This window comes from Megascapheus bottae, chromosome 19 (assembly GCF_031878675.1).
Source record: "Megascapheus bottae isolate mThoBot1 chromosome 19, mThoBot2.hap1, whole genome shotgun sequence".
NCBI lineage: Eukaryota > Metazoa > Chordata > Mammalia > Rodentia > Geomyidae > Megascapheus > Megascapheus bottae.
In genome coordinates, this window is record NC_143527.1 from 27,084,340 (window position 1) to 27,101,861 (window position 17,522).

At 40.3% G+C, this 17,522-nt stretch overlaps 1 protein-coding gene across 10 annotated transcripts in view; it reads right to left on the minus strand.

Moving 5' to 3' along the window:
• Fhod3 (formin homology 2 domain containing 3) overlaps positions 1-17,522 on the minus strand; it is a 400,155-nt gene that overhangs the window by 353,554 nt on the left and 29,079 nt on the right. For all 10 annotated transcript variants that reach the window (XM_090353236.1, XM_090353234.1, XM_090353233.1 and 7 more), the window contains exon 2: positions 1,883-1,989. In XM_090353236.1, coding sequence (XP_090209362.1) covers positions 1,883-1,989 — 107 coding nt within the window. The remainder of the gene's footprint in view (positions 1-1,882; positions 1,990-17,522) is intronic.

The window sequence follows — 17,522 nt, forward strand, 5'->3', positions numbered from 1 at the left end:
AAGTGTTCGTTTCCCATTATTTATATTTATCTAATATACTAGTATTATTTTTCCTGGGCTGCCATCTCCATATCACTAAGGTTTAGTTAGACAGAGAATCTCATCAAACAGAATATGGATGACCCCAAGTAAAGACATTCCTCATCTACTCACAGTAATCCTGGGTTCTGTTTGATCAATGGTCCATGAAATTATCCAATTAGACTGCCATCAGCCAGCATTCTGACAGCTTACATAAAAGGGTATCATTGTCAGATACATTATTTTTTAAATATCCCCCAAATCTACTCATCTAATAAAGTTCATTTTAAAATGATGGTGAAGCTGGACATGCAGCTTATGTCTACAACCCTAGCTACTCGGGAGGATACAATTTGAGGCCAGCCTCAGCAAAAAATTCACAAGACATGTGCCCAGCTGTGCAAGATGCCTAAATAAGAGAACCATGGCCCATGCTGGCCTGGCCAAAGAGTGAGACATATTCCAAAAATAACAAAAGCAAACAGACAAAGGGAGAAACTGTGCCTGGGAAGTACAAGGGCCTGGATGCAAGTCATAGAACGGGGGAGGGGGGGGGCGGGGGGTGTCTGGTTTTATGGATAGACTCTCCTTAAGTGTGCTGCTTATCTGTGCTGATGCTGCCAATATCCACATATTCCTATGTCCCTGAGAAAATGCTGGACACTATACTCAAACAGACACAATTCTGCCTTTATGGGTTTTTTTAGCAAAGAGAAAACGAACCATTAGAGGAAAAGTGACCATAATTGTGAAGGAAATGATAAGAGGGGGAACCCAAGAAGTACGAGGATACACTGGTACATGCTTTCCCTAATTCTTTGAGCTCCTTATGGAAAGCCAGTATTCTCATGAAGTATAGCTGTATTTTGAACTTAGACAAGGTAATGTCACACAACACCTGGATGTCTCTGAATATCACATTGAGACAAATGCACATTATTTAAGAAGCATCAGCCTGCATCGGAAGCTCACCTAGGAATCACTGATGGTATCAAAAATGGACATAGTTGGAGAAGGATCAGGGGCAGGTAAGGAGGCTAGGCCCCACCAGAAGGCTACTTCAGCATTCTCATAAGAACATAAATGGTTGAATGTGGACATATTCCAACTGAGTTCATTTTCTGTGCACATCTCTGGTCATTGTTGTTTAATGAGTATCACTTTATTTTGGCTCCATGATCAGGAGTATTAAGCAAAACAGATGTAGGCTCAAAATAATTTGATATTAATCAGCATAATAATTATTTTTCTCCACAATAATGACTTTAAAAGATGACATGGTATTAATCTATGTACTAAGGCCCCTGCCAAGAAAATTAAATATCCAGTAAATAGTTGAAGACAATGTTTAAAACAACTGTCAGAGTCTACTAAGATCTGGGAAATAATGATTTACTTATGATACAAGAGATTAAAAATAACTTAGAAAGTAAATGCCATGCGCATGTTTATACTATACCAGAAGGGGTTTTCAGGGTAGGTTAGCTCCAAGAAAAGTCTCTCAAGTGGGGTGCCAGTGGCTTATATCTGTAATCCTAACTACTCAGGAGGTTGAGATCGGAGGATTACAATTTGAAGAGTCCTCAAGACTCTCCTGCCAATTAACCAGCCAAAAATCTAGTCTAGAGGTGTGGGTCCAGCAGTAGAGTTCCACTTGTGAGTTCATGAGGCCTTGAGTTCAAGTCCCAGTACTGGGGACCAAAAAAAAAAAAATCCTTCAAAATGAAATAAAGTCTGATCACCAGTGATGAGTCACTTGCTTTGCCCTGCTTGTCGACAATGAGTAGAGGTCAAAGCCATGGCATTCTGAAGCCTCAAGCCTCAAGTGGGGTCCCGTCAGCAGACATGAGACTGCTCTTACCCAGCATCATCTTGGAAGCCTTCCAGTTCATCCCGCTGCTCCGCCAGTGTTGCTTCCAGGTCTAGGTAAGTGCCATTGTGGGACAGTTGCAAGGTACAGTCATCCAGCTGCAAGAGAAAGAGTGGTATTTATACCCAGCCTGTTCTCTGGAGAGAAATACCCCTATCTTACACTCATGTGATTCTAAAAAGCAGGCGATATTCTGAACTATGAATCATAAATAGAAGCAGCAGCATGATGTATGATGTAAGCAGATGGGAGCTCACTGGTGTCTAGTGGACAGGTCAGTGTCCGTTAAAAGACTGGGGATAGCCAAGACCTGCAGCCCACGTCACACCCAGAGGGACTCATGGGGAAGCTGTGGATGTAGGAATTAAGATGCTGATGTGGGGGTGACCATTTGATTAAGACCTATGGGGTTTGGAAGGCCAACTTGGTGGGGAGAGCATAAAGCTTCTTTTCATAATGAACACTGTACTTCCTTTTCTATGGTCTTAATTAGCACATGACAAAGAATTGTTATTCCATCTACAACTTTTTTGCAGTCAAACTGGAAGAAACATTGTCCATCTGAATGGCAACATATGCAAATTACAACACATCATAAAGGACACTAGGTCTCTTCCATGCTGGTCTCATTAAAATAATAATAATAGTAATTTAACCAACCTGTTTAATAATCTTCCAGGCCCTCTTATAAACATATGACTTATTAAGTTCTTTGATTCCCATAAGAAGTCTTTGTTTCATTGTTAATCCTTTTTATTTTGTGCCAGCACTGGGGCTTGAACTCAGGGCCTGGCACTGTCCTTCAGCTTCATCACTCAAAGCTAGCTCTCTGCCACTTGAGTCACAGATCTGCTTTTGACTCAATGATAGTTAATCAGAGGTAAGATTCTCAGGAACTTCCCTGCCTGAGCTAGTTTGGAAATGCAATCCTCAAATCTCAGCTTCAGAAATAACGAAGAATACAAATACGAGTCACTGATTCACAGCTTTGTTAATATATTTTATAGGTTTAAAAAAAAAGCCCCAAAAGAAACCAAGTTACATTCCCAATGGGACTGTTTGGCAAATGGTACAGTGAGATTTGAATGCCAGCAGTTTGGTATCACTCTGTACCCTTTCCATAGAACAAGACTCAACAAGGGACTTGAAAACATGCTTGTAAAATTCAGCTGGTAATATGTACCAATCCTGGGCTTGAGCTCAGGTCTGGGTGCTGTCCCTTAGTTTTTGTTTTGTTTTGTTTTTTTTCTCTGAAGGCTGATGTTCTACTTCCAGCTTTTAATGGTTAATTACAGACTTTCCTGCCTAGGCTGGCTTCAAGCTATGATTCTTAGATCCCAGCCTCCTGAGTTTCTAGGACTACAGGTGTGAGCTACCAGTATCTAGCTGGCTTACCATGGCTTTTAGTATAGTTTAATTAACTGTAAGTCGCTATAATTAATAGAAATAATGCTTCCTCAACAACTGACTCACAAAATTCCTGAGGATTTCACAATGAATATTTAGAAGACAACACTATCCCTAGGCAAGGGACCAGCACTTACAGATCCTGGCCTCCTTGGTCAGTTAAGGCACCTATGGTGTGGACAGCAGAGGAGATTTATACAAGGGATGAGACCCTGACCTAGCTTTTAGATCTGTCATCCCTGCCTAAGTCTTGGGGCAGAAGCCATGGCATGCTGACATCCATAGATGTCACCCCCTCCATAATGGTACCAGTGGCTATTTTGCATGGCACCGACATCCTGTACCAAGGGACTGTGCTTCTGACCTGTCAGGCCTCTGCTCTCCATGTGCTCTAAGCCAGATGCAAATCACAAAATGAAGTCCCACAATCTGAGGATCATGATTTGAAGCCAACATGAGCAGAAAAGTCCCCAAAAGACTCTTATCTCCAATTAACCACTCAAAAACTGGAAGTGGAGCTGTGGCTCAAAGTAGTAGAGCATTATCCCTGAGCAAAAGAGCTCAGGGCCAGTGCCCAGGCCCTGAGTTCAAGCCCTACAACAGCCAAATAATGATAATAATAATAATAATAATTTTTTAAAACACTAGACACTGTTGAAAATGAACTATAGAACATGTGAGTAGGGATAGAAGGAAAAAACTGGGAGAGAGAATGGGAAGGAGTGACATGTACTGTTTACCTGACTTATGTAACTGTAATCCTCTGTGTCACCTTTATAATCATTTTAAAAATTCAAAAAATATAATTAAAGCCAGGTGCACAGTGGCTCACACCTGTAATCCTAGCTACTCCAGAGGCTGAGATCTGAGGATCAAGTTTCAAAGCCAGCCCGAGAACAAAAGAACCTGAGACTCTTATCTCCAATTGACCTCTAGAAAACCTTGGCTCAAGGGTAGGGTGGGAGCCTTGAGCTGAAGAGCTCAAGGACAGGGTCCAGGCCTAGAACAAGCCCCATGACCCACAAAAAAAGAAATATATATATATATATGTATATATATATAATTTTAAAAAATAAGGGCCAGGAGCATGACCTAGTGGTAGAGTACTCACCTAGTATGCGTGAAGCCCTGGGTTCAATTCCTCAGTACCACATACATAGAAAAAGCAGGAAGTGGTGTTGTGGCTCTACTGGTAGAGCACTAGCCTTGAGAAAGAAAGCCCAAGGATAGTGCTCAGGCCCTGAGTTCAAGTCCCGGGACTGGCAAAAATCTTAATAAATAAATAAAATAAACTGTCAAAATGTATATAAAATTCTTCCTAGGATCTATCCCTGCACAGACTCAAGTATCTTGCAGAAAATCACCCAAATCTACTTCCTAAAAAAAAAGATGATTTCCTATGCTAGATGTCATACCCTGGGCCCTTACTAGACAGGCAGGACCTTGACAAATTTTATATTTGTACTCATTGCACATGCAATTGCAAAAGTGGCATCTTGTCGATCAGGAAGCACGTGGAGGCCAGGGTAACAACTCAGGCCCTTAGAAAATGAGACTTGTGACACAAAGGGGATTCTAATAGCCTGATGGCCTGGTGGCTGACACAAACAAGTCACTGCACACTCTCCAAGCTCCACTTCATCACTGCACCCCAGGCATGTGAGATTAATATTTAAACCATCACATGAGCCAAGAAGCAAAAGAAAGGGCTTGTTGGCTGGACTGACACAGTGAAAGTAAGATCCCCCAAATCCTTTGGGGGTGGGTGAGAAGGTTCTGCTCTGGGTATCATTTCTGTAAACAAAGTGGTAAGTACTCTTACTGATTTCTTCTACCTTCTCAATGATAATTAGGTTATAAACTTCTAAAACACATGTCCAAAGTGAATGGAGAGTGACAGCGAGTTGATTCCAATCAGATTATGATAAAAGTTGGACAGAAATAGCTAAGCTTCCCCCCACAGAGTGAAGGACTCAGACCCCTCCCTGCCTGCCCAGCCCCTGACCTCAATTCCTGCTCACAGCCAGGCAACCTGATCCCCTCCCTTGGCCTCTCATGTCCAATGTCTTCCCAGATGACTTAAGGGCCCTGGAATTTCCTGACTCCAACAATTTTCATGTCAACCCTAATCCCCTGGCAGCATGTCCCCCGTGCTCCTTTCTTGGTTATAGGTTTGGTGGCCAGGACATTGTCGGGCACTTCGGGACATAAGACAAAGCAGAGAGCCATGTGGGAAGATGGTGTTCTGGGGCTATTAGATGAGGGTGTCCATTAGGGAATGTAAGGGCAGTGACAGTGGCATGGCAGGGAAACCTCCTATCAGGTAACAGGCTGTCAACCTGTGGCCAAGATTCTAGCATGGGGGTTGGGGAGAGTGCTCAGGAGGGAGCCAATCCCAGAGCTGTACAAAAGGTCCTTCCAGATACCCTGCCTCTTGTGCTGCTCCCCCTGAGTCACCACACCAGATTAAAATAAGTCCCCATTGTCTGGAGACAGAGAAAGAGCCCTCCAATCCTTGTAAAGAGGCTGTGCGAAGTCACGCTGAGACTCTTTTGACTGTTCCTACAGACAGCATGCTCAAAAAGAATAAACAGACTCACCATCCCTGAAAATACATCAAACATCTAGGACAAGGCTGATGTCACGTCTCGATTTATATATTCTTTCCCTTTCTTAAGCCAGTGAGGTGGTGCGTCACTGGGGCAGTTTAATGATTATCTGGGTTTTGGCAGGAGGTCTGCAGCCAACTCCGGTCGAGGTAATAAAAATTTCTATGTAGCCCTGAAATAGATTTGCACTGAACCAGTCTATAAATACACATGGAGACTACCCTTTAAACTAATTTTGGTAGTAGTTTCATAGGCTGATTTTTAAAAGGAAAAAAAAAAGGCAGTTTAAAAAATTGTTCTAATCAATGTCCTCTGACTACACTTCATATTTTGTGATTCCTTATAAAAGCAACAGAGACAAAAAAATCAGACTTAAATTACAAACAAAAACAATGTAGGAAAGAGAGCTTTCTAAATATGTTATTAAAAAGTGACGCTACATGCCCCTTCTTAATAAAAACCAACACAAAATCCTAAAGTACACATTTAGAATTTTATACGCTATAAATACCCTTTCCCCTACTATGCAGAAGATAGCAAGATCAAATCCTGGACTTGCCCTATGTCTACCATTCCGTGGATAGTGACGATGCGGTACTCTCTCCATTATCCTTTAATGTGAACATTTCCCCGTACCGATTCCTTTTAGATATCCATGCACATTCACTAAAACCAATATTCAGTAACATCATTACTGAACATGTCAGATATTGTACTTTGACATGTTCCCTAAACAATACAGCATACGAACTATTCCCATGATATTCCTATTGTGTTAGGGATTATTAGTAACCTAGAGATGACATACAGTACACCAAAGGATGTATGTATGCAGGTTAAACGCAAATAACATGCTATCCTACTTATGGCACTTGCCCAGCCACAGATTTCTGTCACCTACAGAAGTAGGTGGGAACCAACTCCCCACAGATCCCAAGGGGTGGCAATATAAGGCACCTCATAATTTGGGGGCAAAATGATTTCACATAAAGAAATGCACATAATACTGGTGGATTTTCCTATGAGAAAGACTAAAATACTTATTGACACAATAATAGAAGAAAATGAGTGTTGCTGACTAAACCCACCTATGTACATTAGCTTTTTACCTCCCTAGAGATTCTTCCAGCCTCCTCAGAGTAAGTATGTCCCAGAGACTTTAATAATTGTTTTAGGGTTAAGTAAAGGGACACTTTTGAAGATCTAGCACTTATAAGTCATAAAAATAATGGGTCCATTTACTTAAAAAAAATGTCTGGATTTTATTTCCTCAAAAACCCTTAATGAGGGAGTTTGGCCTAGTGGTAGAGTGCTTGCCAAGCATGCACGAAGACCCAGGTTCGATTCCTCAGTCCCACATACATGGAAAAAAACCAGAAGTGGTGCTGTGCCTCAAGTGGTAGAGCTCAAGGACAATGCTCATGTCCTGAGCTGAAGCCCAGGACTGGCAAAAAACAAAAAACAAACAAACAAAAAACCCTTAATGAGTTAGTTGTGGCCACCAACCTAAGCAAGAGTAGCAGGGTTCTGAAACCAATTTGGGCATTTTTCAAATCAAGCCTCAGGTTTCTCTAGAAGTTAACAAGAGTGTACAGCTCACCAAACAACAGCAGGGACCCTGCCAAGTGTGGCAAGCAAGATAGAGGCAAGGTAGCTCCCATTAGGAACTTTCTAATGGGAGAGGCCAATAATTGGGCAAATAGATAAATATTTGAATTACTTTTTTATTTTTTATTGTAATTAATAAAAGGGTTACATGATATTTGCCAGATAGAAGGTGCATTAATTCACATACATTGATACCCTTTCACATGTCTTGGTACCCATTACCCTCCCCCCCACCCTACCTCCGTCTTGGTTTTCCCCCCTTCCCTATCAAATTTCAAATAACCAAATACAAATAAATTCAATATATCAGATAACAAAGTGAAATACTGTAAAATATTTGAATTATTTTAAGGGCCACATTATCGTCAAGCAAATAGCAGAAAATACACTAAAGGTTTTACTTGAAAAAAATACCATATATTTACTTAGGTCTAGAGATAACTGTCTCCACTTTTTTATCACTTGATTGAAGTTTAAAAAAACAGTATTAACACTATTTCAGGATTATTAATATGTGTTATCTTTTATTTATTTGTTCACTCAGATTAGCAGCCTTTTGCTGCTCTGTGTTCTGTGCTGGGTTCCCGAGTGAGATAGACAAGGTGACAGGACAGACTTGGAGCTGTGGGCAGGACTGAACACCCAAAAGCTGGTCAGAGTTCAGGAAAGGGGGATGTCTATCTTTCTTTCTATGCAGAGATTGAAGTAGTTAATGAGGGTCTTTGCATAGAGGGAGCCTGAAGAATGGAGACCATGAAGAAGGCAAGTCCAGGGTGTACAGGAAAGCACCTGGCCAAAGTAAATACTAGACTTGACTCTACAGCAGTAAGAGGCTGTGAATTGGAACCAGTGTGAGCATCTCTGTAGCACACTAACAGAAATGGGCCGACAAATATTTGAAGAGGCCATTGGCAATTATCAGAGGCAATCTAAAGGTGACCTGAATGATGATAGAACAGTGGGAATAGAAGAGAAGGTATATAAACGATTCAGGGAAAAGTCAGAGGCCATCATAGATCATAAAATCTGGAAGCCAATCTTCCATTCCTTGCTTAAACAAGCCAGCTGCTAACACAGGAAATGTGACAAAAAGCCCTCAAGGTGATTCACTGTGTGCCGTCCTTGCCTGAGTGTTAACCAGCTGTTGCCACCAGAGAAACCAGATAAAATTGGTACTTTCATTTTGACATATAATATCTAAAACAAATGGCAATGTTTGGGGATTAGGATGTGAATGAAAACATGTCAGCTAAATTCCCGTAAGTGCATTGGTAAGCCGGCACACAAAGCTAAGTTCTTGCATATGGTGAACTTGTAGTGGGCCCTTCTTTCTCTTGTTTATTTCTGCTTGATCTGGGTAATATGTGCTTGCTTGTTTCCAAAGGATTTAGGAAAAGTCTTTATCAATTTTCTTAGACTTCTCAAAAGTACCAACTTCTACTTTTATTTTTCCCTCACTTTTAAGTTTATTTTCTCTCCTGTTCTTCTATTTTTCTACATTCTTTGTGTTTAACTTTTTTCTAAACTCTCAAATCCTGAGATTGTTCAGACTTCTCCCTTTTATAGTCAGCACTCCATATAAACAAGTCACATGTCTTAGGAATCAACCAACCAACAGCAGATGGAAGGTAGTCAGAAAAATAATTGTGTAGGTACTGAACATGTACAGATATTTTGCTTGTTATTTCTAAATGCAACTAATCTGAAATATCTACATTGTGTTAAGTACTACAAGTTATCTAGAGGTTACTGAAAGTACATCATAGATTGTACGGGTTCTATGTAAAAACCTGCCATTTTAATATAAAGAATTTATTTACATAAAAGATTTGTGGTATCTGCTATGTGGAGGAAGGAGTTCCTGAAGCAAGTCTCCTACAGATACTGAAGGCTAACTAGATATGCATTTAATATTATAATTTTCTCTGTGTAGATTTAGTTACAGCCCATCAGATCTAATAGGTCATATCTTCCTTATCTTCAGTTTAAAATATTTTCTAGACTCCATGATTTCTTCTTTGACTTAAGAGATATTTTGAGCTACCTAACATCATTTCCAAATGCATAGGAATTAAAATGTCTGGTATCTTGTTTCATTATTGATTTCTAGCTTAATGGTACAATGGACTTCTAAAAAAGATATTCTGTGTGATTTTAGTCCTTTGAAGTTCCCTGGAACTTACTTTATGGAAAGGATGCACGTTCAACAGCGGCAGTGTTAAATGATTCTCCAGGGAGCTCTGTTCTCACTACCCTTTATCTGCTTGTCCTCAAAAAAAAAAAAGCACGCAAATCTCCCACTACAACCATGAAGCCTTCTGCTTCCTTTTAATTCTAGTCAGCTTGACTTAATTATCTTGGTTATTTACTAGTTGCAAACAAATATTTCCTAATGGACCCACTCTTTTTGTACTATGAGATTTCCTTCTTATCTCTAGTAATGTTTCTTGCCTTCAAGATTACATTATCTGCTACAAACACAACCATACATCTTTCCTTCAGTTAGTGTTACATAGTTTATCTTGTAGATTTTACATTAAACACTACTATATTTTACATTAGACACTAGGAGTATATTTATGCTATAGTTCTTGTTAGTAGAGAACAGTACTCTTAAATGTATTCTAGTAGTCTTCTAGTAAAAGTAATAAAAATGTGTTAATGAGTCTGGAGGCAGGAGGCTGAAGCTCAAGTAGTGGAATAGAGTACTTGCTTATCATGCTACAAGGCTCTGGATTCAATCCCCAGCACCCTAAAAGGAAAAAAAAAGTTCATGCCCACAACCCAAGCTACTTGGGAGGTGGAGATCAGGAGAATTGTGATTCAAGACTAGTCTGGGCAAAAAGTTAGCAAGATGCCATCTCAACCAATACACTGAGCCTGAGGTGTGTATCTGTGATCCAGCCATGAGGGAGGTTTAAATAAGGACACTGTGGTCTGGGCTGAGCCAGGCAGAAATGATAAACCTTATTTGAAAAATAAGTAAGTAAGATCATCCACTTACTAAGCACAAGACCTTGAGTTCAAACCCTAATACCACTAAAAATAAATCTGTTAATCTAAAATGATTGCTAATGCCTGGGTTCAAATGCTTATAATGTTTAAATATGAGGTGTATATGTTCTGTTTTCTCTCTTCCTCCTTTATTTCCATATGTGATTTCATTGACTATTCTTTATTATGCCATATCTCCTTTCTCTTACTGCTTCTCTCCCTGATTATGCATTCTTTTATGAATTACTTTTAACAATCTAACCTATAGATAACATGATTTATTGACTCAGAAGAGCCTTTTTTTTTTTTTTTTGCCAGTCCTGGGCTTGAGCTCAGGGCCTGAGCACTGTCCTTGGATTTTTCTCAAGGCTGGAGCTCTACCACTTGAGCCTCAGTACCACTTCTGGCTTTTTCTAAGTATGTGGTACCAAGGAATCGAACCCGGGTCTTCGTGCATGCTAGGCAAGCACTCTACCACTAGGCCAAACTCCCGGCCCTTAGAAGAGACTTTTATAGATTGGTGCTATAACTTCCTCAACAACTTAAGGACAAAAGACTAATACATATGGCCATGCTTTTTGAGATAGTAACCCCATAAGATGGTACTATTTTGAGCTGTCAATACAGTTATTAGACTTCATTCCCTCCTACACTGAGTGCTTCTATTGTTTTCAATGTACTATGTAAAGTTGTTTCTTTTCTTTTTTTTTCCCCTTATGGTTAATCTCATGTGGTTATTGTATCTGACTGGTATGTTTTATATACATTTAACTTGTTTATTTGAAATAGGGAAGGGAAGGGTGGAAACAAGATGGTTGAGAGGGGTTGGAGGGAGGGAAAGGAAGGCAAAAACATGAGAAGGGGTAACAAGGTTTGAGAAGTAATGCACCTATTACCTGATGAATGTAACTGTAACCCCTCTATACATTATCCCAACAATAAAGTACTCACTTTAACATTTTTTTGCCAGTTCTGGGGCTTGAAGTCAGAGCCTGAGCACTGTCCTTGAACTTTCTCAAGGCTAGAGCTCTACCACTTGAGCCACAGCACCATTTCCGGCGTTTTTCATGTATGTGGTACTGAGGAATTGAACCCAGGTCTTCATGCATGCTAGGTAAGCACTCTCCCAGTAGGCCAAACTCCCAGCCCTCACTTTAACATTTTTTAGTGAGTCTGCTGAAAACAAAATTTCATATATTTTGTTTTCTAAAAATACCCTATTCCACCTCCATTTCAGAAGTTTGTAATTCAGATATGATTCACATATTATATAGTTTACCTCCTTAAAATATATAATTATATAACTTGTATATTCTCAGAATTGTGTGTTTATCACCAGTCCATCTTCAAACATTGTCATTACTCAAAATAAAACTGTACACCAATTAACAAACACTTCATTTTCCACATAAATACCCTACCGTCTCCAGAAGCCACTAATCTACCTTCTGTCTGTATAGATTTGTCTACTCTACATATTTCCTCTGAGTAGAATCAGACAACATATACTCTTGCATGACTGGCTTCTTTTACTTAACATAATGCTTTCAAGTTTCATCCATACTATTACACTTACTGGTTTTCCATTCATGACTGCTGTGGTAAGTACATTCAAGAAAGTAGGTAAGGTAGAAAAATTTAACAAAACAAAGTAGGGTTGTAGAATATATAAGAATCAGAAAGAAACTGTACATATTAGAAATAAAGAAATTAAGGAGCAAAGAGAAGATTCAACAGAAGATTCGACACAAATGAAGGGAGAACTAGTGGTCTACAAGTATAGGTTGGTAGAAGATGTGAAGACCTATGTATAAAATGAGACATGAGTAGTGTACATGTTTGGCGAGTACCACAATATGAGAAGGGAATGGGAAGAAGCAATACTTCTAAAAACCAAAATATGACACTAAGAAGTACTATAGATGAACACCCTTGTATCAGACCTATAATCCTAGCTATGTTGAGGCATACTTGGAAATGATTATGATCTAAAATCAGTATACATTTTTTTTAGTTGTGAGACCTTTTTTAAAACCCATTGTTGGGCACAGTATTACATGTCTATTAGCCCAAGCTATATATAAGACTGAGATTGGAGGATCATGGTTCCAGGCCAGCCTAGACAGAAAATTCCACAGGCCTCAATATCTAAAGAAGAAAGGTAGACATCATAGTGTATGCCTGCAATCCCAGAAATCTCAGGAAAGTAGGTGAATCACAGTCTAGGTATACACTTGGGCAGGAAGAAAGAGAAGCCTTATGCTAAAAACAACCAGTGAAAAACAGGGTTGAGTTTTGGCTCAGTGGTGAACATGAGACAAAAAAGCATGAGACTCTGAATTATAGACCCAGTACCATCAAGGAAAAAGGAAACAAGGGAAGAAGAAGGAGAAAGAGGAAGTGGAGGAGGAGGAGGAGCAGGAGGAGCAGGAGGAGGAGGAGCAGGAGGAGGAGCAGGAGCAGGAGGAGGAAGAGGAAAAGGAGGAAGAGCAGAAGCAGGAGGAAGAGGAGGGAGAGGGACAGGCTTCTACAAACCATAGCCAGAAGAAAAGCACATAAATCAAGGCACAAAGAATATTAAATGCAGCCACAGAAGAATAGGTAATATTTGAAAAGAGCCATAGTATGCTCAGAGCCAATGACCCATACTGTTACTATAGTTACTTAGGAAGCTGAAACTGCTGTTAGCTCTGCTTCTTTCTCAGCTTCCCATTTCACTTTATCTCTGCCTCTAAAGAGGCAGAGATGCAAATACAAGGAAATGGAAGACAACATAGAATATCAGACCGAGACTGACCTTTCTCCCTGGGATCTTAGCCTGTTATGTCTAGATTGCCTGAATAGGCCTCTGTCTACCTGAATATACTTCTAGCCTGGGTAGGCCTCCAGGATGTCTACATGGGCCTTTCCTAGATGGGCCTCTGACTAACAGAATGATCCTCTATAGGCTTTAAACAGGGTTTGGTCCTTTGGATGGGATAGATTCTTGATTACTATGGGCAAGAGAATTATTTTGCACCAAGGTAGCTCACTATACCCTGAAGCAGAAGCTCAAATATGTAATATTAACAGCTGAAAAAAATGGATTATTTACAACCTACTACTACATTTACTATTCACTTACACATTAATATCAATTGCCAATCCTCACATAATCTTATGAGGAGGGTGTTATTATTATTCTCATCTTTACTGGTAAGAAACTATAGAGTTCAGCTCCCAAGAAAATATAATTTGGCCAAATAACATATCCAAGATCATCACAATTATAGCCACAAGAGCCAGATAACATTGCTTCTAAGCTACTGGGCAACCAAATACAGAATAAGGATGAAAATGTGGTATATACACAATGGAATTTTACTCACCCATAAGAATGATAATTACACCATTTGCCAAGAAATAAACAGACCTGGGCCAAATATATTAAGTGAATTATCAGGTCCAGAGAGATAAAGGATGTATGTTTTTTCTCATATGTGGAAATTAGATCTAATTTATAAATACTTATTTAAACAAATACAGAGTACATTCCAGTACATGAGCATATGAACCAAAGTACACAGGGGAGAATTCAAGTGATGTAACTCTTAGAAAAACTAACCCCTAGTCCAACTAATAAATACCAAGAAGCTGGTACTGGAGGTGTGGAGGAAAGATAAAGAGGAGGGGAATAATATATGAAGAGAAGAGGGGAATGCAGTCATAGTATTTAATACTAGAAAACATGAGGCAAGGAATGAGGCTGGGGTGAAAGGGAAGAATGATAAAAGAGGTGATATTCATCAAGATCCACTGTACTTCTAAATTGATTGTTACCATGTTAGAGTTACCATGTTGGATGGTAACTCCTTCATATAACTACTTTAAAATAATTTAAAAGTGCAAGAAGAGGGCAAACGAGAGCTCTTTACCTCCAGAGGTAAAAAGTCGGAGGCTTTGGTTCAAGATCAGCCTGTGCAAAATGTTAGTGAGACCTCTCATCTCAACAAATAAGTTGGGTGTGGTGATTCACACGTGCAGTTTCAGATATGAAGTAATCCATGAGTAGGAAGATCACAGTCTGAGGCTTGCCTTAGGCAAAAACAGGAGACCCTATCTGAAAAAAAAAAAAACAACTAAAACAAAAGAGCTGGCCACCAGACCTACCTAGCAAGTACAAAGCCCTGAGTTCAAACCCCAGGACTTGAAAAAAAAATGCATACTCCCGAGCCACATTCCAGTATCCCAATCGTGAGGGTGGAAGCAGGTGAAACTCCAGGTCCTTCGAACATCCCCAAGTGATCTGGCACAGGAACCAGGGAACCCACTCAGAGATACAACTTCATCTTCCCTGGAGAAGACATGGAGACTACAAGAGAATCCCAGTACCCAAATCTCTCCAGACTGCCCTTCTTCTCCCAATGCCTGTCTCTCCTTCCTCCTCCACCACATGTGGCCAGGCAGAATTCTTCATGCTGAGCAAATAGGTCTTAAGGGCCAACTATGCGTATTAGCCAATGCTCCAGCAGAGACATCCTGCAATCCAAGGAAAAAACAAAATGGGCCAAGACTCCAGCTCCACAGGCATCAGGAGCATCCCAGGGAGGCCAGCTGGCTGTCACTGTGGGCTTCGAGGAAAAAGCCTTCAAGAATTCTAGAAGGTGAGCTGCCTGCTATCCAGGAAAACTCTAAACATACCATCACCCCAAGCATCCCTGAAAACAGTCCTAGAAAACACACACACACACACACACACACACACACACACACACACACACAGCCCCAAGCCAGCTCATTATCACGGCCATAAACAACACAGCCCTACCAAGCTCATCGAGTGAGGCAATAACTCTCTACCATGCTCCATTTGCATGTACCACCTTTTAGAATAGTTTTGGTTGGTTGCCAATGGTTACAAGTAGAGACTGTACATAAAACTCCAGGTTGGAGGTTCCTCTGAAGCATGGGAGATCTGGAAGCTATAGGCCCTCCCTTCCCTGGGCTGAATGGGTTTGTCTGGAACACAAGTGACCCCGGTCCCCTGGAGTTCATCATGCCCTGTTCATGGACTCTGGCTCTGGGGATCCTGTGTGCTCAGACACTATGTAACTGAATGCTCTGTTTCTTCATTTCTTCTCAACTGCCTGTAACAGTAAGTAATGTTACATGTATTTCTGCCTAACACTTTCTCAATTACCTACAAGTTCAAAACCACCAATCTTTTACTCTAGTCCCTTAGTGATTCATTAACTAGAATACCAGACAGCCCTAATTTAGTAGTCAGTGAAAAATCCATCATAGAAAACATCTATACTGTAAGAGCTCCCGTGCAAGGCTGGGGGGGTGGAGGGAGGGACAATGTCTTAAGAATCCCAGTGTCACAAGTGCCTTCATCAGCATCTTCTATGTCCTTTATCACCTCATGTTCATCTTCCCACAGCAAACAGCCCTGTGGGGAGATAGATATCTGACACCCTTGTTAGAGAGCCTGTTGATAATGATGTCTACTCACCATGATATCATGAAGCATCAGACTGGTGAGAGTTATTATTAAAGTCTAGTTTCCATACTCCCTGACACAACTTTCAAAATCCAATTTACAAATCCACCAGCATCATGCATTCCTAAAGTACATCTTGTACATTTTTATGTAAATTTTATTATCAGGGTAATGTATAGAAGGGTTACAGTTTCATTTGTAAGGTAATAAGTACATAACTTCTTGAACATTGTTACCCCTTCCCATCTTTTTCCCCCATTTTCCCCACACCTTCTCCCAATTTGTAAAGTTCATTTCCAACATATTGTCTTGTGAATATCACTGTTACACTGGTTCATCCTGTGTCCTTTGTCTCATCATTTTGTTTTTTCCCTTCCCTCCCCTGATTCAAGCAAATAACTAAATGTGTATTTAATACAATAGGTAGTAAAGTCAGATACAGCAGCAACAGAGGATCAATCATAAGGGGAAGAAAAGAAAACAAGAATAAAGAAAGCTTCTACGGGGCCGGGAGTTTGGCCTAGTGGTTAAAGTGCTTGCCTAGCACACATGAAGACCCAGGTTCGATTCCTCGATACCACATATATAGAAAAAAGCCGGAAGTGGTGCTGAGGCTCAAGTGGTAGAGCTCTAGCCTTGAGAAAATCCAAGGACAGTGCTCAGGCCCTGAGCTCAAGCCCAGGACTGGCAAAAAAAAAAAAGAAAAGAAAAGAAAAGAAAGCTTCTACGATAGCCTTGTGACAGTCCAGTTCCTTTGTCAATTATGTAACTATTGCCCTAAGGTTCTTGTTCAAACCTCCTCTTAAATATTCTTGGATAGTCTGTGAACAGTTGATGACAGTGAGGATTTTGTAGCTTATTTCTGTCCAACATGAATGGGAAGAACTTACAGTTAATTGCTTATAATGTTCTGCCTATTTACACAAGAAAAATAAGAACTTACGTCTTCATAAACAGCAGGCTTCCTACCAGACAGTCATTTTCTTTTCCTTCTTCCTTTTTTTTTAAATTTTGTATTGTTATTATAAAGGTGATGTATAGAGGAGTTACAGTTTCATAAGAGCACGTTCCTTGGACAATGTAACGGCTTCCCTTGTTCTCTTGCACTTTTTCTCTCTCACCCCACAAAATCGTTTTCAGTTACTATGTTCAGTTCCTATGTCTTCCCACATGAAGTCAATTCAATCACAGGAGGCAAAGGCCAGCTTTTCAGGGGCTGGATCCCTACTGGATAAACTGGCCATGGAAACAGTGGATGTTCTACCCCGCAAGCCACGTTTCCATCTTCAACCAGGACTCGCCCAGTGCTGGCAAAGTTCACGCAGAGTATCTCTTCGCGTTCCAAGAAGAAGTTAATTGTAGGAAGGAGGAGAATCAGGCAAGTCTGTTCTGTAATTGTTAGCATTATGGCTGTGCTGGTTCTCCTCAAAGCGATACACAATAATATGTCCTTACATTTATAGAGCACTTTACAACACTCAAAATACTTCCACAAGTAGCATTTCCTTTTGATGGAGGAAATCTACTACTA